Below are 24887 nucleotides of genomic sequence, written 5' to 3'. Positions count from 1 at the left end.
AAGCTGTAAAATAGCAGTGTCTTTCAGCTGAATTGACAGTACTGCATTTTTTATTAGGGAGTTTTTTGGATCAAAAAAATTTAATATTTTTCTGCTCAATTGACAGTGCTGTGCTTTTATTCAGGGTTATTTGATTGTACAAAGAGAAGAACTGTAAAATAATGGTATCTGTCTGCTTAATTGACAGTACTGGTCTTTTAATTAGGGTTATTTGATCGTAAAAATACGATGGGAGGAACTGTAAAATAACTGTATTTTTCTAGTGAATTGACAGTTCTATTCTTTAAAATTAGGGTTATTTGTTCATAAAAATACAATGGAAAGAACTAAGATAACTGTTTTTTTGTGTAAAAGCATGACAGACAATTCCTGTGAATTTAATGTTTTTGGATGTAATTTAAAATAAAGTCTTTTACGAATTTTATGTGATTTTATTTTTAAGTGTGCCAACACGCTTATGTCAAACAGAGTAAAAAGTATTAATTCTATGATGGTTTTGAGGGTGTTCCAATGGTTACATGGGTGTTCCAATGTTGTTGTGAACTGTTTCTCTGCTTGCACCTCCCACACAAAACACGGTAGTGTCATTAGTTATTTTCCTAAAAAATATAGAATTTTACCCTCTTTTTAGCATTTTTTACAATTGAAAAGTCATAAAATATTGTTAAGATAGCATTCATTGAAGAAAAAAGAATCACATAAAATTTGTGGGCCGCATTAACAATAAATTTTTTTATCGTCCTGCAGACCACAAAATATCACAATAGCCACAGAGTTGAGACACCTGCTGTAGACCAATATTGCTCAGCAGTGCTTGGCTGAATCTGGTATGTTTTATACCATCTGCAGTCTGTAGAGCATCTTTGGGGAAATATGTACATGCACCTGCTTTAATGAAGCAACAACAGAAAGTTGCAGATAGTAATGTATATTATACATACAGAGGTTAAAACAGAAAGAAAATACTATGAGCCATAGTTAATAACAATTTAATAACATATGTAATACATAATGTAATTATGAATACGTAATTACATAATTTTTTACATTACGTATTTATACATCTGTATACATCTGTTTCAACTCTGCCTTGGTTTTCACATGTTACGTCTAGTAAAAACAAAGAGCACAGACAATATTCAGAGAAAATCAATTTTCCCTCCCTTTATATCAATTCTAGAAAAAGTGCCCTCCATAAAAGATACATAATGAAGAAATGCACTGAAAAATAAAATTATAAATAAAATCCATCACACAAATTATCAGTTTCCATGAATTAAAGGCATAATTACTTTAGATTTAACACCAAGCATTCAGAACATATTCATAAATACACATAAATACATAAATAGGTGCTTTATTATTTACCTTTTGCCCTTCATTATGAGACATATCCATATGAATTCATTTGTTCACTTATTATTTGTATCATAGTGAATAATGCTTTATTATTGCATATTGTCAAAATCAATTCATTGTGTGAGAGCGGCCAAATGAAATACAAAATATGTACGTGAATAAAACATTTTAAAATCTATTGTTTAATTCAAAATGATTGCTATATCATAATTCTGTTTAATAAAAATTCCTCTGAACTTTATGGTTGTCCTGCAAACCAAATGATGCCAGTCTGCCCTCTAGTTGACGATATTTAGGTGTGCGCTACTTTTGACTTTCCCTGAGGTGAACTGCACCATTCCACTCATTTCAACTGAGGTCTGTCTGAAGATCAGTTTGTGGATAGTGCCATGGCTGTCCAGATGGATGTTTGGCCCAGAGAGAAGGGTCTCCCCATTCAGTAACCACACAGGGGGCTTCATGAAGGGAACGGACAACTCACATTCAAAACAGGCCTGCCCTGGAGCCTGGACTGCAACATCCTCTAGATCCCTCACCAAAAGAATTGACTGAGCTGCAAAACAGAGACAAAAACTAATGAGAGAGAAAGTGGGGAATAAGAAAACAGGGGCGCTATGACAAAAGAATAAGCGATTCATTGACAAATATTCTGAGGTAATCAAGATAGCAACTTCACATGGAGAAAATGCCTTTTTCCTGTTTCATATAACTATAATTCTCACCTTCCACCATGAGTTTGGCAGTTGATCTTTGACCCCTGACCTCAATGCTGTAGGTACCTTCATCCTCTAACATCACCTGAAGTATGACCAGCTTGTGATAACAGCCTTCACAGACAATCTCCACTCTGTCAGAGGGCTCCAGTACGGTGTCGCCACGATACCAAGTGACATTGCATCGTGGTGTGGACACTGTACACTCCAAAATTACACGGTGGTTCTGAAGGGCTGTACGATCCCTCAGTGGCTTTACAATTCTGGCAGGGAGCTCTGCAGTGTGAAGGTAAGTACAAAATAAGTGATATATATATATATATATGAGATCATTGATTTGCATACACCTCACCCTCCACCTCCAGATAAGCTGTGGATTGCACTTGCTTGGCAACAAACATGATTTCCCCGGAGTCCTCAGCTTGTACATTGCACATCAGAAGAAAGTGCTTAGTTCCTGCAAGAGAATAGCAATCCACACAAGATTAGGATTCCATGTAAAATAAACAAGAGGCTAATCACTCCATTTGCGCAAATTGAAGTGAATCACATCTTGTTAAAACCAACATAAATAATACATATTGTACAACCCTGTGAGTTTAGAGAAGTAAAACAGCACTTATTGACATCTAACATGAGAAAGACTTCAGTCACCAACCTTCCCTGCGCATTTTGATGGTACAGCTTGGGCGTATTCTGCTACCATTCTTATACCAGTCTCCTGGGATGTCCTCTATGGACACCTCACACATGAAGACAGCATTCTGCTCCTCCTGCACATAGAGATCCTCTAGCCCCTGCACAAGCTCCAGACCCCGCTCTGGAAATATATATGTATTATTAATAGTCATTAAACTCATGATGTACATGCATCCATGGTGTTGTGTTCAAGAGAGGCAGTGAAACACCACCGGTGCACAGTTTAAGATCATAAATTAACAATGCAAACCGGGATGCTGCTTCAAGACCAATCATCACCTCTGCTGGTCTGTCACGTGACTTTGGAGAGAGAGATAATTATAACGTGACCTAGACTACTGAACAGGTGTTGTCAGTAAACAGGTGGTAAAACACTCAGCATTGAAGACGTCATTGTTTGTGTCAAACTAGTTGTGAATATATTGTGACATTGAAACAGAAGACGACTTAGTCTGTTCTTGAAATGATTGAGGCACCTATGGATGGGGTCAACAAAAATGTGTTACAAGTAGCAGAAGAACTCTAAGAATGCCTTATCAATGTTGGTTTGTTGCATTTACCTAGAATCAATGCTACTATTTTTCTGACTGGCTGTTGTGTAGGCCCTTTCTTTTTTTCATTGGCTGGTGGAGACACCCAGTGGAGACACACTTGTTTCATACTGAGGTGCTACTGTGCTTCCATGTGGCAGATACAGGAAACAGAACCCTCAATATAATAACGCGATTAAACGGGTGAAAATAACATCTCATCAAAGAAAGTGTAAAGACAATATATTATATTATCTTACAAACCATATTTAGTCTCGTTTGCATCAAAAATATCACCCTTGGTGAGCAATGGGCAGCCATGAAAATCACCCGGGTAGTAGTGTGTGGGCACGGTGCTTTGTTCAGTGGCACCTTGGTGGTTTGGGATTTGAACTGGCAACCTTCCGATTACAGGACTGTTTCCTTACTCGCTAGGCCAGACTTGTCATGTCATGAATTTCACTGATGAAAACAACACTTGTTGGGAATCACATGCCTTAGGTGACACAGACCTCTGCCAGCATGCCCTACCATGATGTGCCATCTAGGGCAACCAAACTCAGTCCTGGTACTAGACTCAAAGGGAGGCGGTGTCAGAGTCCCAGACCCACCTGCATTTTAGAAGCACTGGGAGAGTCCAGTTGACATTCAGAAGTGGAGAAGATCACTACCATCCTCACGTGTCTGACTGGGTCAGCATGGGGCTGGGGCACAGCCCTCTGGCAGCAGGGCGAGACAGACAGAATGAGTTTTCGGGTCTTTCTGCAGAGACTGAGGGCGGAGTTTGATCGGCCAGAGCCTGAGCCAGGGATCGAACTCTGCCCTCCACCACATCCAGCGCCAGTCAGGATCTTGTACAAGAAGTCCCAGCACTGGCGGGCGACGAGAAGGTCGCGCCTCCCGAGATCCTGGCTTTGCCCCCTGAGGAGATCCTGGAGAGCCCAGAGAGGGAGCCAGACGACCCTCTCTTCTGTCTGTCTCTGTCCGTATGTCACCCCCACTTCCCCTTTTTATGTCCACCAGATGGCGACCCAGTAGCGGAGCCGAACCCCAGGGAGGGAGTTCCTAACCTGACTGCACTGGTCCAGCATGAGGTGGACGAGCCCCAAGGTACCCCTAAGTCCAGCTGGGGGGTGTTCCCCCAAAGAATATTTTGGGGTGTGCAGTTTGGGTTGGGGGCTCCTCCTGAGGGGAGGGTGGGTGGTTAAGCGATGGAGTTGGGTCTTCTGGCAGCCGGTAATCAGGGCGGGCCAAGAATGGGCCTGCATCCACCTCCACAGGGGTGGAGCACCATAGAGCCCCCTGGTAGGCATGAGGTCCCAGCTGGGACAGGCAGGAAGAGGGCCTGCTTGTCCCAACGGACGCAGAAGGGGCTAGCCAGATGTTCCTTGGCACCAGGGACGTGAAGTGAGAGGGGCTGCAAGTTCCCAGAAGACATTAGCCTGGAGTGCCTGGAACAGTCGCTAGAGGCTCCGGGACCGCCTCCCTGCGCGGTGCAGGGAGGGAAGCTGCCCGCTCTGCCAGCGGGAACATGCAGCGAGAGGAGCTGCATGGTCCCAGAAAGCACTAGCCTGGGGTGCCTGGAACGGTGGCCGGAGGTTCCGGGACCGCATCCCTGCGCGGTGCAGGGAATGACGCAGGACGCGTTGGAGGGGACGTGCGGAGACAGGGCCCGCGCGTACCTGGGGGGATCAGCCCTGGTTTTTGTATGCAGGTTGGAGGGTCCGGGGCTGCCATGCCGGACCACACCGGGGAGCCAGCACGAGGGTCCAAGGCCACTATTGTTGCCGCCTGCCGCCTCCGCTGATGGTGCTGCTGGGGCTCCGAGGACGTAGCCCCTTCGGGAGCAGCAACATTTTTGTGAACTTTGGTGAACGAGTATACTTTGAGTTCTGGCAATCGCCACACGCTGTGGGCTCATTTATGTTCTACTCTATATTCCCCAGGAATAGAACATGCTAGGGAATTGTTAAGTGCTAGACAAATTTTTATTTATTTTGTGCATTGTGTGTGCATGTGCTAAAAATACTTTTTAAACAAGTGAGTTTTCAACTGTTTCTTAAAGGTGGCAGTAGTCTCAGCTAGTTGAATGCAGCAGGGCAAGTTGTTCCACCAGCCAGGGACAACAATGGAGAATAAAGTCGATTGGGATCGGAGACTCCGTGAAGAGGGAATTTTCAGTCTCATTTTGTTTGCAGATCTGAGAATGCTCTAAAATTGTGCAACATTTTAGAAATTATTTTTTGTGAAGTCTGTGTTGACACATTTCTGTACACTTGGTAACTTACCAAACAGGCCAGGCAAGTGAAAATGTCAAGATATTTGGCTTGAAAAGGAAAAATTTAATGACTGGCTCACCCAAAGTAATCAAATAAAACATGCAGAGAGGGAGTTAAGGTTTCAACACGCCAAGCAGTCTGTATTCAACAACAAAGACGTAAATGCAGATTTAAATTATATAACCCCTTTTCTGCTCAGCTCCCAAATGTGAACATGTCTTTATATAGGAATGAAAATTCTTCTTTTTGGTCAGGGGATGTCAGGGAATCCTGTTTATAGTCAGCAGACACTGAGCGCTGATTGTCTAACTCAAATACCATTCCCTTGATTCCCTCTACACCACTTTTACAAAATATATTGGAAGGTTTTTTTTATTATATTAAGGTGTAACTAAAATTAATAATGCATCTTTCAATAAGTAACTGTCATTTAATTACAACTTTCCACCGATAACTGTAATGGAGTACAATAATTTTTTTTTTGTATTTACATTACATAACATGTACATGTAACTTGCCTCTACTTTTACTCTACTCTCAAACATTAATTATTACATTATTCTAACATTATTTCATTTTGAAACAATTTACCATAGATCTCCAGATTGCAGGAGGTACTCAGCTCTCCGGTGTGACAACTGTAGAGTCCTGAGTCCTGGATACAGCTCTCCTGGAGCTGCAGACAACGTTTCCTGCCCATAGAGTAGATCCGCCGGCCGTTTTCTGATTTTATCTCCACTCCATTCTGAGTGGGAGGAGCAAGATAATTATCTCATTCATATATGACGATATTTTATTTCATGAAGTTTATAATTCATTCATTCATGTTACCTTCAGCCATTTCACTTCAACATTTGTTCTGGACAGCTCACACTCCAGAATGACAAGTGAGCCCTCTTCCAATCTCGCATCTGACAGCTTCCTCAAAAGTCCAACTGGAGTTTCTGAGCATGTTTAGGGAAATAAGATGTGGGTATTTACATCCAAATCGGGTGTACAATATTGGAAGTGCATCCCACTTTTAAGGGGCCAAAAGTAATGGGACAATTAGCTACTCAGCTGTTTGATGTTCTGGAGTGTGTTCCCCCCTCATTATCCCATCTACAGGTAGCAGATTAAAGATCTAGAGCAGGGGTCACCAACCCTGGCTAAATTTAATTACTCAGAACTTGAGTTGAATGAAGTATGGTGGAACATGGAAATATGGTCATCTATTCATATGGTAATATACTGATTAGTGTCAGTCATTCTGAATGTTTTGATTGATAGGGATAAAAAATGAAGACTGTTATGAAATGAAGATTTTCAAATGAAGCCCTTTGCACTCCATCTGTTTGAATGTCAGTTATGAATGTGTAAATGAAATGCACGCTTGTTATCAAAACTACAACCTCAAACCAGAAAATGTTGGGTGGAAAATGCAAATAAAAAATAAAGCAGTGATTCACAAATTTCCCTTAACTTTTATTTCATTGAAGACAGAATGAACGCAAGATAATTCATGTTTTTTTTGGTCAACATCATTTGATTTGTAAATAGACAAATGAGTATTTTGTCCACATCATCCTCTTCATGCATGTTGTCTTACTCCAAGCTGTATAGGCTCGAAAGCCTACTACCAATTAAGCATATTAGGTGATGTGCATCTCTGTAATGAGAAGGGGTGTGGTCTAATGACATCAACACCCTATATCAGGTGTGCATAATTATTAGGCAACTTCCTTTCCTTTGGCAAAATGGGTCAAAAGAAGGACTTGACAGGCTCAGAAAAGTCAAAAATAGTGAGATATCTTGCAGAGGGATGCAGCACTCTTAAAATGGCAAAGCTTCTGAAGCGTGATCATCGAACAATCAAGCGTTTCATTCAAAATAGTCAACAGGGTCGCAAGAAGCGTGTGGAAAAACCAAGGCGCAAAATAACTGCCCATGAACTGAGAAAAGTCAAGCGTGCAGCTGCCAAGATGCCACTTGCCACCAGTTTGGCCATATTTCAGAGCTGCAACATCACTGGAGTGCCCAAAAGCACAAGGTGTGCAATACTCAGAGACATGGCCAAGGTAAGAAAGGCTGAAAGACGACCACCGCTGAACAAGACACACAAGCTGAAATGTCAAGACTGGGCCAAGAAATATCTCAAGACTGATTTTTCTAAGGATTTATGGACAGATGAAATGAGAGTAAGTCTTGATGGGCCAGAAGGATGGGCCCGTGGCTGGATTGGTAAAGGGCAGAGAGCTCCAGTCCGACTCAGATGCCAGCAAGGTGGAGGTGGAGTACTGGTTTGGGCTGGAATCATCAAAGATGAGCTTGTGGGGCCTTTTCGGGTTGAGGATGGAGTCAAGCTCAACTCCCAGTCCTACTGCCAGTTTCTGGAAGACACCTTCTTCAAGCAGTGGTCTGCATCCTTCAAGAAAAACATGATTTTCATGCAGGACAATGCTCCATCACACACGTCCAAGTACTCCACAGCGTGGCTGGCAAGAAAGGGTATAAAAGAAGAAAAACTAATGACATGGCCTCCTTGTTCACCTGATCTGAACCCCATTGAGAACCTGTGGTCCATCATCACATGTTGGATTTACAAGGAGGGAAAACAGTACACCTCTCTGAACAGTGTCTGGGAGGCTGTGGTTGCTGCTGCACGCAATGTTGATGGTGAACAGATCAAAACACTGACAGAATCCATGGATGTCAGGCTTTTGAGTGTCCTTGCAAAGAAAGGTGGCTATATTGGTTGCTTATTTGTTTTTGTTTTGTTTTTGAATGTCAGAAATGTATATTTGTGAATGTGGAGATGTTATATTGGTTTCACTGGTAAAAATAAATAATTGAAATGGGTATATATTTGTTTTTTGTTAAGTTGCCTAATAATAATGCACAGTAATAGTCACCTGCACACACAGATAATAAATAAAATAGCTAAAAATAAAAACAAACTAAAAACTACTTCCAAAAACATTCAGCTTTGATATTAATGAGTTTTTTGGGTTCATTGAGAACATGGTTGTTGTTCAATAATAAAATTATTCCTCAAAAATACAACTTGCCTAATAATTCTGCACTCCCTGTACTTGCTTTTTTTCTTTTTTTATTCACATTTTCCACCCTGTCCCAACTTTTTCTGATTTGGGGTTGTATACACAGGGCAGTTTGTTTTTTTGGAGAAAGAATTTCCAGCATTGACCATCAACAACTGATTCCAAAATGCATCTGTGGATAACAAAAGCAGCTACAAATGTTTGGAATTACTACTCCTGACCAGTCACAAAATCTTGTAGGATCAGTACATTCTGTACCTGTTCTGTCATTGTGAATCATCTCTGCTTACATGGTTGAAAAGCCTTTATTACCTTTGACCTGTAGTCGAGCTGAGGTTCTCAAGCCCTCAGCCAAGAAGACAATGGTCCCAGTGTCGTCCAGTGTCAGGTTGGACAGAGTGAGGCCATGGACACGTCCATTTGAGCTGACCCTCCAATTATTGTTGGGTTTGATACGAAGGCCATCCTTCTGCCAAACCCCCTCCACATCTGTATGGGACAGCTCTACCTCGAAGGATGCGGTCTCACGTTCAAATGTATCAGTGTCAACCAGACCTTTATAAATAGTGATTTTTCTTGCTTTAGCCCGTTCAGGAAAGAAGAAAACAAAAGATTGGTCAGCTTCAATATGCAATTTAATATTTATAACCACATTTGCATATTTGTATTTCTAGCTAATAGGGGCCTAGTTGTTTTGTGTTAATTTTTTCTCTCAAAAAGCCTTCAACTAAATGTTAATATGGCTTCACATGCAGTCTGGCTGATACAAAGACAGATGTAATGTCACACAAATTCACCCTGAAGAGCTGAACATGTCATCAAACACACATACAGTTGAAGCCAAAATTATTAGCCCTGCAGAAATTATGAAACATTATGGAACTTCTTCCCATTGTTTACAGCATTTAGATAACTTGATATAATTCAACATTAACCAGTGCTATTCAGTGCTATTTATATTACAAAATGCTTTTTATGCATTTTGTAATATAAAATACATTTTTGGTTTGCTTTATATCATTATAATTAAAATTGGTTTGTAAAAAATAATAGCCCAATGTTTGCTTTCAAAACACACCTGAAGTAATTAACCAATCAGCTTTCAAACCACACGTGTACTATCAATTGGCTTTCTAACAAAACTTGGAGTCAACTGGCTAACAACATTCAATCACCATAAAAGACTCGAAGGAACAGGGCACTTGAGTGATGACTGTTATTCACCATGCCAAGGACAAAGGAAATCAATCTGAATTGGGAATATGAGTGTCAGCACGAAAATGAAGAGTGGGACTTTGTTAGAATTAACAAAGTTAGAATTAGAATTGGCTGCTACAAAAGACGCTGTGTTTCTGGTGGTTGTGTTTTCCCCGTCTCTGTTCCACCAGTTTCACCATTACCACCTGGCTCTGTGTCTCCTCCTGACAGCCCTCCTGTTGACCCACCTTTTTCTGAGCTAGGAAATATTCGTCTTGTCGATCTGTTCAATGAATGGGTGTTTGAGATGAGTTTTAGTCATTTGGAGAGGGTTGCCATTACATTAAAATTGTCAACTGGTATGTAGAGTCTCTTGTTACAATGTGTGCTGTCAGGTAAAGCTCATAAAGATTCAAGATTGGTTTATTGTCAGTACATCAGTACTTTACTTTAATTGGCAGACGCTTTTATCCAAAGCGACTTACAAGAGGAAGACACCAGCAATTCTCATTCGGTTTCTATTGATTTTGAGTTACAAAACTAAGAGCCCTGATAAGGCCCAACTTGTCAGAAAAAGAACATACTAGGAAATATATATATATATATTATTTTGTGCAGTGTGTGTGCGTGGGACCATGTGGACCTGGAAAGATCAGAATCTCAGTTTTGGATCGGTTCAGTTGGAGGTGTTGCTCAGACATCCATGCCGATACGTCCGAGAGACAGGCCAAGATGTTTGTCGCAATAGTGGGCATTCTGGCTTGTCTTTTTTTGTCAAGGTGGGAAAGGGTTGTGTGAAGGGCAGACAAGATTGCATCGTCTGTGGACCGGTTTGGCCAGTAGGCAAACTGACGCAGATTCTGTCTTCATGTGCCTCAGAACCAGCCTCTCAAAGCACTTCATAATGACGGGTGTGAGTGCTATGGGCCGATAATCATTGAGGCCGGACACAGTTGAGTTCTTTGGCACTGGGATGATCTTGGTGATTTTGAGGCAGGTAGGTACCACAGCTGAACTCAGCGATGTGTTGAAGATATCTGTGAAGATATCTGCAAGCTTGTCAGCACACTCCCGTAGCACCCAACCAGGGATGCTGTCTGGTCCTGCTGCTTTCTGCGGGTTGACCCTGACGTCTCCCGTGGAAAACCAGAGGACCTGGTCGTTGGGAGAGGGAGTCGTTTTCCTCAGTGGCTCCCTGATCTCTGCCTCAAACTGTGCAAAGAAGTCGTTCAGCTCTTCTGGCAGGGAGGGGTCGCTGCTGCAGGCCTGATGTGATGGTCTGGATCTCCTGCAACATGCGCAGGGTGTCATTTGAAGATGTGAAGTGGCTGTTGATTTTCTCTGCATAGGCTCGATTTTAGGTTCGAACTGGTGCCTAAAGCATACAGACAAAAAATCCATTGACTGTGGAAAATTTCGAAAATTTTGTATGTGGAATTCTAATGCAAGAAGAAGAATCTGTTTGACCACTGGTATACGTTGGAACATTTTACAACCTGCGAACTGTTGCAAGAATTATTCCTGTTTTATTCTAAAATTACACCTGAAGCACAGTCCACGTCTGGTGGTGCTGCAGCTTCTGACGAATTGCTGCTGGCCATAGTTAAGGTGTCATTTGGTCACAAACAATAGAACAATTCTTCTCTGGCCTGGTGCCGTACTGCTGCTGCAAGAAAAAGAGGCAACACATCTACCTTTTACTGGGAAGATGGCTTGTTAATGCAGAAATGGACTCCACCACACAGCAAAGATTTGGGGTGGAATGCTTTTTTATCAGATTGTGGTTCCTGGTAAATTTAGACTGGCTTGCCGGTTATTTGGGTGCAAATAAGACATACTATCATATTTTATACCAGTTCTTTAGGACAGGGTTAAAGTCTGATGTAGTTAATGTACTGAGTGTGCATGGGAGGCTTTGTCAAAAGCTCATTTAAAAATAAAGGGGCATTATGACTGTAAGGCGGTGAGTTGGGATTTCCAGCCTAGTGAAAAAGTGCCTGTGCTCTTGCCCGTTTTGGGATCTTTTGGGAGTTTTGTCTTAACTGAGTGAGACAGATTGTGTGGTTCGTACGCTTGATAGATGGCATAAAACTAGAGTGTGTCATATTAACATGCTTAAGTCTTATGTGACCTGGTATCGGCTGATCCAGTTTCGGTTGCATCCGTGCCTTCCATGGTGACTCTTTGCTACAGTCCTAAGGAGGATGGCCTTACTCTGCAGGATGTTCCTGTGACTTGTGTGATCTCTACCCATTTCTGTCACATCTACCTAATCAGCATGCTTGTGAGATTCTATTGCCTTGAGCTCTCCATGCATTTTGGTTCTGTACTGACTATTGTAAAGTGTAGTCACACTACCTGACTCCTGTCTCTTATGGAGGATTGCGTCAACTGTGTGGGCTCAGCTAGCTTTGTCATTAAGTTGGATTTATTGAAAGGCTACTGGCAGGTGGCACTAACACCTAGAGCTGCTGAGGTCTCTGCATTCATGATGCCGGAGAGTTTTGTGCAGTACTCCGTAATGGCATTTGGATTGCGAGATGAATCAGCGACCTTTCAGCGTCTTATGCCTATGGTGTTGACATTGCTAAATTGTGAGGCGTACAACCATGATGTAGTCATTAATTTCTTTTCCTGGTCTGAACATGTGCAGTCACTCTATGGTGTTTGACCGGTTGTAAAAGGCTTCACTCACCTTTAATTTGGCGAAGTGTGAGTTTGCTAAAGAAATGGTGAGCTACTTAGGTAAACAAGGGACAAGTTTGCCCCCTTGCAGCTATTGTAGTGGCCATCTCAGTCTTCCCTGTACCAGATGCATTCCTTGGGATGATTGGTACTACTGTAGGTTCTGTAAAAACTTTCTGATGTTGTGTTGCCTCTGATCTGCTCCATAAAAACTTTGTTTGGTCTGCAGATCGCCAGAAGGTGTTTGAACATTTCAAAGCCTTGCATTGTAACGTTCCAGTTCTTGCTGCTCCAAAATTTCACCTATCATTCATACTGGAGGTAAGTGCTACTGGAGCTGGTGCTGTACTCTTACAGGAAAATACAAATGGATTTGATCACCCCATTTGCTCTTGAAGAATCAACTCAATTACAGCACTGTTGAGAAGGAAGCCCTGGCTTTGTTGCTGTCTTCGCAACATTTTGAACTATATGTTGAGTCAACTTCTGTTCCTGTGGTTTACAAATCATAACTCTCTTGTTTTCCTAGCCAGAATGAAAACTCTTCTTATGCACTGGTGAAAGGGAAAGTGAAGTGATTGTCATCGTGATACACTGCAGCACAGCACACGGTGCATACAACAAAATGTGTCCTCTGCCTTTAACAAATCTCTTAGTGAGAAGTGGGCAGCCATGACAGGTGCCCGGGGAGCAGTGTGTGGGGATGGTGCTTTGCTCAGTGGCACCTTGGCGGCTCGGAATTCGAACCGGCAACCTTCTGATTATGGGGCCACTTCCCTAACCGCTATTCCCAGGCAGTCTCTCATCCAAGTACTAACCAGGTGGGGTGTTTTATGTACTGGTGTTTGGGGTGTTTTTTGTTCTGTGTTTGTGTTGGGTATCAAAATGCCTGGTGATTACCAATTGAGTTTACTTGTTCCTGCTGCCAGTATAAAAGGAGCTTTGGTTTCATTTTTCAGGGCTGCGCTTGCCGTGGCATCCACCCCGCCCGCCTCCCTAGCATTTCCTCATTGTGTCACTTCCGGCTTCCACTGTGTGTCCCGTACGAGGTGATGCAACTTGTTGTGCTTGCCTTTGCTTGTTTTTCTCTTTTTCCCTGTTTTTGTTCATTTTTATTTGTAGTAATTCGTTTTGTATGTATTTCTTATTTATTTATCGGCCTTTTTCATTGATAAATTAATTGTTAAATTGCTCTGTTTAGTGGGTTTCATCTTATTTTCTTTTGTTATGGGTCGGATCTCTAGACTGGCACGTAAAATGCACAGAAAAAAGATAGCCATCTCCAAATTTTGCCTCAAACTGTTGTACGTTGCATAATAGGCAAGTATAAGGAGACAAATTCTGTAAGACACAAACCTGACTATGGCCATAAGTGCAAGATTCTTAGAACTATGGGGAGAAAAAGAAAGCATGTAACCAAGGAGCCCCAGACATCTGCCAAGATGATTGTTGCTGACCTGGCCCGTGAATATTTGAAAGGTCAAGATGTTTTGGAACTGGAACTTAGATTTTGCTTATGTTTGGCAAAAAAGGGAGAGGATGTTTTGCAGTGTAGGCCCAAGGAGCCTAGTTTGGGTCCATGGCATCATGAAAAAAGAAAATTATGTTGACATTTTGAAAAAAAATATGCAAAAAGCTCCTCGTAGTCTAAGCTTAAGTCTAGGGTCTTCCACAATGACTCAAAGCATACGTGAAAATAAATCTAACAGTTCTTCAAGGATACCAAAACCAAGATCCTGGAGTGGCCCAGACCTCAATCCTATATGGCAAGGGTGCTCAATACATTGATTGCAACATCATTCATCCCGTCACTTGATATATAGGACAGCCAGTCAGATGACATCTGACTTTTTCTGACCCTTGAGTCACCACGCATGCACAAACAAATTTGTCAGGGAAAATTGGATTGGCATTTTTCAGACTGTTCATAGAAAATATGACACCCGGGGAGCAGTGTGTGGGGACGGTGCTTTGCTCAGTGGCACCTCAGTGGCACCTTGGCAGATCGGGTTTCAAACCGGCAACCTTCTGATTAGAGGGCCGCTTCCTTAACTGCTAGGATACCACTGCCCCCCCTCCCCTTTTTTTTTCCTTTCCCCATATGATCTTTCCCATATGATCTGACAAACATGTTGAATGACCTTAATCTAGAGCTGCAAGGAAAAGACAAAACAATGATCAATATGATCTGCTCAGCTAATGGTTTCAAACGAAAGATGCAACATCTCTCCTCAAAGCTGCAGCGGCATGATTTGGCAAACTTAAAGAACCTGGCATCAGAGCTGGAGATGCAAAAGAAGGTCTGTGTGCAGCTTGACAATGCACGATACACAGAGCAGATTGACAATTGTCTGTCAGAGTTTGACATACGCTATCAAGACTTTTCTTTGCTCGAGCCAGTCACTACATTCATGTGCTATCCTTTTTGGGAAGAAGCTGATGTTGATTCACTTGCATCAACAATTGCAACACAGTTTCACCAGCACTCTTCTCAAGTGGAAGATGAGATTTTGACACTACAAGCTGACATTGAGCTGAAGTCCAGAGTTCATGGACAGTTCTGGAACTTACTCACAGAGGTAAAGTACCCCAACATGAGGAAATGTGCTACCTCCCTGACTGCATTATTCGGCTCAACTTATTTTTGTGAGTCAGCTTTTTCCCATATGAAGATTATTAAGTGCAAGTATCATTCCACCCACACTGAACATTTGGAAGTGTGCTTGAGGCTGGCTGTCAGCAGCTACTGTCCAGATTATGCATCCCTGGCTGAGTCCATTCAGTGCAAGGTAATGACAAAAAATGTACATAGTTAATAGTGTTGTGTTGTGTTGTCCAATATTGGTTTGAGCAATCAACATACATAGCACATATAAAGAATTCTCCATATATTTATCAATAATCTCTGTTTTGCATTTTTATGGTAGGTAGATCATTTTGACGTGGTCATTTTATAAGTAGCTTGCAAGCTGAAAATGTGTGAACACCCCTGCTATAGGGAATCTGTGGTGGGTGCCCAAAAAGAGGACCACCTACAACAATTTGCAATAGATGATTGATCCAAAATCCCTCATGGGATCTGTGCCAAAAAAGTGAAGACTCTAAGAGATAAAACTTAGTGGATATTGTAATAAAAAACACTTGTTGTTAATGGTCATTTTCACAGAGAAACCAAGAATGCTGTTTAACTTCATAAGAGGGGGTGTAATAATTTTGGCCTCAACTGTAGTAGCCAACTGACAGATCACTGTAAAAGAATAAAAAAAACATCTGGACTAGGCCAGCTCATTACCTGTCCCTTGAATAGCAATTCCCATATTTTCAAATTCTTTCCATCAGTTTCAATATCTGGCCATTTTTTTTGTCTTCCTCACAGCACAGTCTACAAAGTAACCCGGGAAGATGAGAGCTACTAGATAACTGGCTCCCCTATTACGTAGGAAGGCTGCTTCTTAAGATTAAAGGTAAATGGTGACTCAAAATACCCACTAAAAAGGAAGTGATGGAATATACTTCCATTTTTGTGCCTGCAAAGGAATCCTCTTACAGCTCTCATGTAGATGGAAAAACCAAAGCCCACACAGGATTTTGACACTTTATGTTATCTGTGATTGAGGTAGTAGGCAAGATTTCTAAAGAATCTTCCCAGTGACATTACATTTACATTTACATTTACAGCATTTATCAGACGCCCTTATCCAGAGCGACTTACAATCAGTAGTTACAGGGACAGTCTCCCTGGAGCAACTTAAGGTTAAGTGTCTTGCTCAGGGACACAATGGTATTAAGTGGGATTTGAACCCGGGTCTTCTGGTTCACAGGCGAGTGTCTTACCCACTAGGCTACTACCACTACTACTACAGTGAAATTTAGGAACAGAGGTACTCACGTTCCACATTGAGCTTGACCTGTGTGCGGTCATGCAAAGTTTCACAGCGGTATGTTCCACGGTCTGACAGGCTGAGGTTGTGTATGGTCAAACATCGGCGACAGTCACTCTGAGTTAATGTGTGTCGAGGACCAGGCTGAATGACCACACCCTGCCGCATCCACTGGACCTCCCCTGATTCCAAGCTCACCTCCGTCTCCAGAGTGGCCTCTCCAAACTCCTCCCCTTCCACTAGTGCCATCTTCTTGGTAAAGAGCACCTGCGCTTCTAGAGTCAAAAGGACAAATTCATCAGTGATAAAGTCAGCTTAGCTGATAAGTAAGGATGCTAATGGTGGACAAACATTACCAAGTGTAATGATTTTCACCCTTTATGTCTTACCCTGAACTTTGAGGCTGGCTTTGGAAATGACTCCCTCTGCTTCAGCAGTGATTTTTGAAGTATCACAAATCTGGCATTTGCAGATGAGGAGGGTGTGGCAGAGGCCATTCTGATTCACAATGAATTTTTCCCCTACTGAAACGCGCTCTCCATCCATCAGCCACACCACCTGGGCATCTTCAGGTGATACTATGCATTTGAAGCTTGCATCTTCTCCCTCCAGAACAGTGGTGTTGTGAAGTTCAGTCAGGAACTCAACTACACGAGGCACTGCAGATTGAATGCAATGTGTCAATAAATCCAAATATAACAGGGCTGCCAACTCTCGCATAGTAAGTGTGATCCACCCAAATCAGACTGTCTTCACATGCTCTCACCCCAACCTTCTCATGCTGAAAATCTATTTTATCTATCTGATCTAGGCTGCCCATTGCATCAGGCCAATCGGAGGTTGTTGCAGCTATGTGCTCAAACCAAAATGTTGGAAGACACGGCTTCTGTGGGTGTGGCTTCATCGACAGTTCCAGGTGGGTGAGCCCCAAGCACAGATCAAAACCTAAGTAATGAGCCTGGGCAAAGAATCACTGCACAGAAGGCGGTTAATTTGTGACCAACACAAGTTAACATAGCCAGAAGGTAAATGTGCAGCCCGAACTCCCCCAGATGATGTAGAATTGCATGTGCATTTGCAGAATCTGCATTTTAAATAAACATAAGTGGCATGCTGTTCAAACACTTTTAATGCAGTTTCCTGATTCAGCACATCAGTTTTACAATTAGAGAAACATTTCAAAGTCTGAAGCCTTTTGGTGCACTGGCTGGTGTATGAACTTACGAGCTACAGGGATACAGGGAAGGGAAACAAGACTGTGCATCCAAATGGTGAGCAGCAGCATCATTTATTACTACAGGGACATTTTGTTTCTGTGATATATTTGAGTTTAAATCCACTAAATATCAGTTTATGTTGTGCCTTTGCTTAAACCATCACAGCAATCTGAATCCAAGCTCAACAGGAGGGGAGTGAAAGTAAAGCTTAAGCAATGATTTGTTGATCTTCTATGATTTGTTGATGTGAAGTAATAAAATGTTCTACCCCACCAACCCATCCGCTCACGCTATCTTTGCGAACCCACGACCCCACCACCCTGCAGCTACTACAATTTCACAACACACTAGCCTAGTTTTACACTTAAAATATATAAAATTAAAAATAACATATGCAGTGTTTTCTTCACGTTACATGTAAAAAAAAAAAGCGGCTTCCAGTGATTCTCTTTTGTTGAAACCAGGTTGAAATGGCTCTTTGAGTGTTAAAAGTTGCCGACCCCTGCACATAGGCAGTAATGTATAGTAAGATGTATAGTTTCCCGACAGTCCCAACATCAGCCACACAAACTCCAGGATTTCACTTTAAGGCTTTTTAAAAAGTTGGCAGCCCTGTCATTAAGTACTATTAAGTTTTTTTTTTCATGCATTGTACCATTTACTAATAAAACTAATCTGAATAGCAATTATTTTAAACACATAGAGCATTGGGTAGTAATGAAAAGCACACTCACTTTCCACAGTCAGGTGTGCACTGGTACGATCATCCTTGGACTCACACACATATTCTCCAGCATCCTCCTTGATGAGACGATGGATGGTGAGGCTCCTTTCATGTCCATCTGCTCTAATGGAGAAGCGCCGACTGGGTATAATCTCCATACCATCCTTCAACCACTGGACATCCACTTTGGGCTTGCAGACCTCACAGCGCAGCGTCACAATGCCATCCTTATGGGCCACAGCATTAAAGAGCGGATTCACAAATCTTGCCCGCATCTCTGGAAACAGGGCTAAATTAGTTCTCACAACAACTATAACATTAATAAACCACATTAGAAACATTTTTTTCTAGTTCAAGAAACTGAATCACAGCGGTATTTTAATCTCAGCCCTGTTTTGGTTCAGTCAGTTTCAGATTTTACATCACATACACAATCATACATGGTACGACATGCAATGAAATGCTTATTGCAATGCCCGATCTTAAAACAGTATAAGAAAAGAAAAGTATATACAAAGAAAGTAGAAACAGTGTGCCGTAGGGATAAAGGGCTGGTGCATTATCAACATACACAACCTACTTGAATGTAAACGGAAGTGATTGTCAATGTGAAACACTGCAGCACATTATGAATACAACAAAATGCGTCTTCTGCTTTTAACCAATGAACCATGGTGAGCAGTGGACAGCCATGAAAGGCACTTGGGGAGCAGTGTGTGGGGACGTTGCGTTGCTTTGTGACACCTCAGTGGCACCTTGGCGGTTCGGGATTCAAACAGGTAACCCTCCGATTACGAGTCCACTTCCTTACCCGCTAGGCCAACCACTGCAGTCATCAAAGCATTAATGAGTTAATGTTTTCTTCTTAATTGGTAAAGTACAAACCTCTGTGAAACATCTGAAACATAATGTACAAACAACGTACAGTTATCAGCTGATTCACAGACATGATTTTCAGCTGATTAACAACATCTGTGAAACATTACCTTTGACCAGCAGGCTGAAATGCATTTCATCTGTGTTTGCATCACAGGTGTACTCGCCACTGTCTGACCTCTTCAGGGGACTGATCATGAGAAAGTGTGTACTGCCATCTTTGCCAATGTGGAAGCGTTCATTGCTGATTGGTGTCCAGTCCTTCAGCCACCGGACAGCAGCATTTTCCCTTGACAAAACCACATTGAGTCTGATGCTTTCATTTTCATAGCCGGTCAACATGTTCAATTCTTCTTTATTCAGGATGGAGACTGGAGGCTCTGACAGAATGGTGCACATTAACATAAGTCATAATTTGAAACACACTTTGTTGCATATTATACATTGGTCTAGTGCTACCACAGTTACAGTAGGTCAAAAAAGTATTTGGCATCCACCAATTGTGAAAGTTGTCTCACTCAAAAATATGAGAGATTTAGTTTTCATCATAGGTACACTTAAACTGTGAGACAAAATGTAAAAAAAAAAAAAAAATCACATTGTATATGGTACAGAAAATAAGAATTTAGCACCTAAAAACAAGCAAGAATTCTGGACTGGACAGATTGTACACTTGCACAAGACTGGGATGAGCCAATCTACAATAGGCAAGCAGCTTGGTGATACAAGATCAACTGTTGGAGCCATAATTAGAAAATGGAATCACTGACAATCTCCTTGCAAGATCTCGCCTTGTGGGGTACAAATGATCTTGAGAACAGTGAGGAAACAGCCCAGAAACACACAGGGAGCATTGGTCAATGACCTGAAGACAGTTGGGTCCACAGTAACAAAGGTTAATATTAGTAACTGTCACGTTTTTGGGTCAGGTAGGAAAGAAGGCTCTGAAAAAGGAAACAAAAAAAAAGTCCCAAAGGCAAGTGTCATCCCATCAGGAACTGCACAAATATTCATGCAGTTGCGTCATCTTGTGGCTGCTCTCTGTTTCTAGCAGGTCCTACTCGCCCGCGCTTAATAAGGTGGGAGCGATTGATCAGCCTTATGAGTGGCAGCTGCGTTACAGACCTCTCTCTCTTTTTAAGTGGGACAACTTTCACAATCTGTGGTTGCCAAATACTTTTTTTCTCTACTCTATATTATGTCAATCATTTAAGTAGGTTTGGTAAAGGTAAAATTTTATCAACTAGAAAAGTTTAAAACTAGAAAAGGACTGAAAATAACCTGGTGGGTGGGAGAATAATTATACTGTTACAGACCATGCTGATGCAGAACAGTTTATAGGATATGTTTTACCTTTGATTTTTATGACTGTCATCATTTTGTCATCGACTGCATTGCAGGTATACTTTCCTGAATCGGAAGGCTTAATGCAAGATATAATGAGCCTTCTGAGAGTGCCATAACTCTCAATGCATGTCCGTGAGTCCATCACTAGATGCTGGTCATTGCAATACCACTCAACTGGCGCATTTGCTCTGGAAACTTCCACTGCAAGGATGAGATCATCCCCAGCCACCATCTCCTCATAGTCTGGGTCACCCGAGTTTCCCAGGATCTTTACTGGAGGCTCTGGTAAAGAAAATGGACTGTTTCTTTAATGGGAAAATGAGGGTCAGTTCTCTGGTTGCTCTGCTGCTTCATTAAATAAACTTAATCTTGTACAAACTCTGCAGCCAGGTTTCTTACACATACTAGAAGGTCTAGGCTTTCCTCAAGGTTTTGTTCCTGTTTGAAGGAGTTTTTTCCTTGCCACTCTTGCCTCACCTGGGGCCCTGAGCACTGTTCTATTTGTTAGGTGCTTTTTGACTGTTACGTCATTTAGGCCGTAGAATGGCTATTGTGGCAATTTGTGGCTGACTGTCCATTTTCTGCCTGAGTGTTAGTTTCAGAACGTGCAGTGGTAGCCCGAACTCCAGTCAGTAGAGTGCCGTAGCTGGTTCTGCTTGCAGACCTTCCTTCGTGGCACTGTTTGTTATTTTTCCTTTCTTATTTTTGAAGTGACTCCGGGGGTAGGTACACGGTCAGGCTGCTACTTCAGTCTGAAGTTTAAAGTCGCCTGCCATTGGTAAGCTTTGAAGACTAGGAGAGTTAGAGGTTTGGTTGGGTAAGTAGGTGACTGGAAGTTTTGGGTGAGAGCCGTTCCGACATTTGGGGGTGTGCAGTAGAGTGAAGCTTGTGCTCTGTATTTGTATTTCTAGGTGAGTGAGTTGAGTGCTGTACTCCAGTATGGAAGGTACACTGTCTGTGCTGGAGAAGTTTCTTCAGAGTCCTTCGGAGAATTTATTGTCACGCTGTACAAAGGAACAGTTGCTTCAGATAGCTGCCTATTTCTCCATTGTGTTGTCCAGCGACGATGTTTCGTGCGGTGAAAACGGGTCTAGTGGAAAGATGTATTCTTGCTGCATCGTCAGATCCGGTCTTACGGTCCACTTCGGCCTCGGCCACGAGTGACACAGAGACCGAGCTTAAGATCCGTGAGTACATCTTACAGGAACATGTACTCCAATTAGAAGCGGCAAAATTACATTCGGAGCGGGACATTCATGCATTTAAGGAAAAGGAAATGGAGAAGGAAATTCAGCAGAGGAAATTGGAAATACAGCAGGAGCTGGATTTGAAAAAGTTAGAGCAGGACTCGCAGGAAAATGAGCGTGTTCACGAGTTTCAGCATGATCGGGAGGAACGCAACTTTGCCTTACGAAAGCTGGAGCTGGAACTAGCTGTGCGTACTGGGGTCGACCCACAACCTGCGGTACCACTCAGTGGTTCCGCATTCAGTTCTCCAGGAGGTTCGCCAGAATTCGGAAGAACTGGAAAACATACAACAGCCTGGTAATCATTTTGATGTTGCGCGTAATATTTGTAAGGTGCCACCATTTAATGAATGGGAAGTTGAGAAGTATTTTAATCACTTTGAACGTGTTGCCCTCACATTAAAGTAGCCGGTTAATGTTTGGACTTTGTTATTGCAGTGCGTGTTGACAGGGAAAGCACAGGATGTGTATTCTGCGCTGACTGTAGACCAGAGCTTAGATTATGGAGTGGTGAAAACTGCTATTTTGAACGCCTATGAACTCGTACCGGAAGCGTATCGGCAGCCTTTCCGGGGTCTTCGAAAAGATGATCGGGTCACGTTTGTTAAGTTTGCTCGCGGGGCCAGATGGGCCAGATTTTCAGAAACCTTTTAAACTGGAGGTAGATGCAAGTGCCACCAGAGCTGGTGCAGTACTATTGCAAGAGGATGCTGAAGGAATTGATCACCTCGTCTGCTACTTCTCGTGAAAGTTTCTGAAACATCAGCTAAACTATAGCACTATTGAGAAGGAGGCACTGGCACTACTATTGGCACTTCAATATTTTGAAGTTTACATCGGGTCGACTACTGTTCCAGTTGTGTTCACAGATCTTAACCCTCTGGTGTTTCTCTCCAGGATGACGCATTCTTCACTGGTCATTGTATTTGCATATAACAGGACCTACTCACGAAGGTGGTCACACGCTCGATCTTGTGTTAAATATAGAAGATATAGTTACTCTTCCGCAATCTGAAATGATCTCAGATCATTTCCTCATCGCTTTTAAAATATGTCTCAGACACAACAAACTCAATCCCCCTCGTTATAGAGACAAACGGACAATTACATCAAGTATGGCACAGAGGTTTATTAATACCTTACCAGATTTATCAACGCTGATAAACTCACCGTCAGACCCCGCTGAACTTGACCAAACGACCAAATGTCTAGAATTAACACTGCGTAGTACGTTAAATATAGTCGCTCCCCTCAAAAGGAAGATAGTAAGAGATAAAAACTTAATTCCTTGGTATAATGATCACACACGCTGGCTTAAGAAGACCGCCCGGAAATTAGAACGCAAATGGCATCAAAGTAAATTAAACATATTCCGAATAGCTTGGAAGGAGAGCCTACTTAACTATAAGAAGGCTCTTAGTGCGGCTCGATCAACGTATCTGTCCTCGTTAATAGACAAAAACAAAAATAATCCCGGATTCCTGTTTAAAACTATAGCCAAACTAACCAGGAATAAGACAGAAACGGATACTACCACTCAATATCATCATAGTAGCGATGATTTTATGAATTTCTTTAATACTAAAATTGTCGCGAATAGAGAGAAGATTAAAAGCACAACAAATAGCTCCGCCGATATTGCCATGGAAAATAATCTAATAGACGAGCGCATACCTAGACTGTAACAATCATAGCAATGAGACAGCGCTGGTTAAAGTGGTTAATGACCTGCTGTTGGCCTCTGATCAGGGATGCATCTCGCTGCTTGTCCTGCTTGATCTGAGTGCAGCGTTTGACACTATTGATCACGCTATTCTCCTTGCCAGATTAGAGAATGTTATTGGGATTAAGGGAATAGCCCTTGAATGGTTCAGATCATATTTGACCAACCGATATCAGTTTGTGGACATCAATGGTGTTTCGTCTTCACATAGTAAAGTAGAGTTTGGTGTTCCACAAGGTTCTGTCCTAGGTCCGTTACTTTTTTTCTCTATACATGTTACCTTTAGGCAACGTCATCCGCAAACACGGTATTAGCTTTCATTGCTACGCTGACGACACACAGCTGTATCTGTCAGCATTGCCAGATCAGAGGCAGCAGCTGAACAATATAGAGAATTGTCTGAAGGACATTAGACAGTGGATGCTCACCAACTTTCTCCTGTTAAACCCTGACAAGACAGAAGCGCTTGTACTTGGGCCTCAAGCAGCCAGGCATAGACTGGCTGACTACACAATTACCCTGGATAGCCTTTCTATCTCACCAAGTATTGAAGTGGGGGGGACCAAAAGTTCACTCAGGTACTGTGGGGCGAGACCATTTAGAGCTTTATAGGTTAAAAATAGGATTTTGTAGTCAATCCTAAATTTGATGGGTAACCAGTGCAGTGATTGTAAGACGGGTGATGTGGTCAAATTTCCTGGTTCTGGTTAAAACTCTGGCTGCAGCATTCTGTTCTAGCTGGAGTTTACTCATGCACCTACTAGAGCATCCAGACAATAATGCATTGCAGTAATCTAACCTTGATGTAATAAATGCACTGATGTAATAAATGCACTTTTCTGCATCATGCATTGAAATTATATTTCTTATTTTCGCAATATTTCTAAGGTGAAAGAATGCTATCCTAGTGACATTATCTATGTGCGAATTGAATGAGAGACCTGCATCAATGATGACACCTAGATCCTTCACTTACATTTACATTTACAGCATTTATCAGACGCCCTTATCCAGAGCGACTTACAATCAGTAGTTACAGGGACAGTGACCCCTGGAGCAACTTAGGGTTAAGTGTCTTAAGGGACACAATGGTAGTAAGCGGGATTTGAACCTGGGTCTTCTGGTTCATAGGCGAGTGTGTTATCCACTAGGCTACTACTACCCTTACTACTGTGAGGTTTACTATTATATCATCCCCAACCCTGCACTGACACCATTTGCAGGCTCACTCTACCCTGGAAGGGGGTCCCTCTCTGTATCACTCCTTCCCAAGGTTTCTTCCTTTCTTTTTTATCGCTCTCCTAGAGTTTTTTTTTGTGTGGAGTTTTTCCTTGTGTGCAGAAGGGTCAAGTGTGGGGGGTGTCAACTGTAG

At 42.2% G+C, this 24887-nt stretch overlaps 1 protein-coding gene across 4 annotated transcripts in view; it reads right to left on the bottom strand.

Annotated features, from left to right (window-relative positions):
• Window positions 1–973: 973 nt before the first annotated feature.
• Window positions 974–24887, bottom strand: part of obsl1a (obscurin like cytoskeletal adaptor 1a) — a 35274-nt gene continuing 11360 nt past the window's right edge. For all 4 annotated transcript variants that reach the window (XM_028954960.1, XM_028954963.1, XM_028954961.1 and 1 more), the window contains exons 14-25: window positions 20552–20827; window positions 19309–19578; window positions 18333–18599; window positions 16771–17040; window positions 16390–16656; window positions 8931–9197; window positions 6412–6524; window positions 6172–6325; window positions 2731–2892; window positions 2425–2529; window positions 2082–2348; window positions 974–1912 (exon numbers count right to left, since the gene is read on the bottom strand). In XM_028954960.1, coding sequence (XP_028810793.1) covers window positions 1638–1912; window positions 2082–2348; window positions 2425–2529; window positions 2731–2892; window positions 6172–6325; window positions 6412–6524; window positions 8931–9197; window positions 16390–16656; window positions 16771–17040; window positions 18333–18599; window positions 19309–19578; window positions 20552–20827 — 2693 coding nt within the window. In that variant the 3' untranslated portion in view covers window positions 974–1637. The remainder of the gene's footprint in view (window positions 1913–2081; window positions 2349–2424; window positions 2530–2730; window positions 2893–6171; window positions 6326–6411; window positions 6525–8930; window positions 9198–16389; window positions 16657–16770; window positions 17041–18332; window positions 18600–19308; window positions 19579–20551; window positions 20828–24887) is intronic.

This window comes from Denticeps clupeoides, chromosome 15 (assembly GCF_900700375.1).
Source record: "Denticeps clupeoides chromosome 15, fDenClu1.1, whole genome shotgun sequence".
NCBI classification, from domain to species: Eukaryota; Metazoa; Chordata; class Actinopteri; order Clupeiformes; family Denticipitidae; genus Denticeps; species Denticeps clupeoides.
This window is presented reverse-complemented; position numbering and strand designations above follow the sequence as displayed.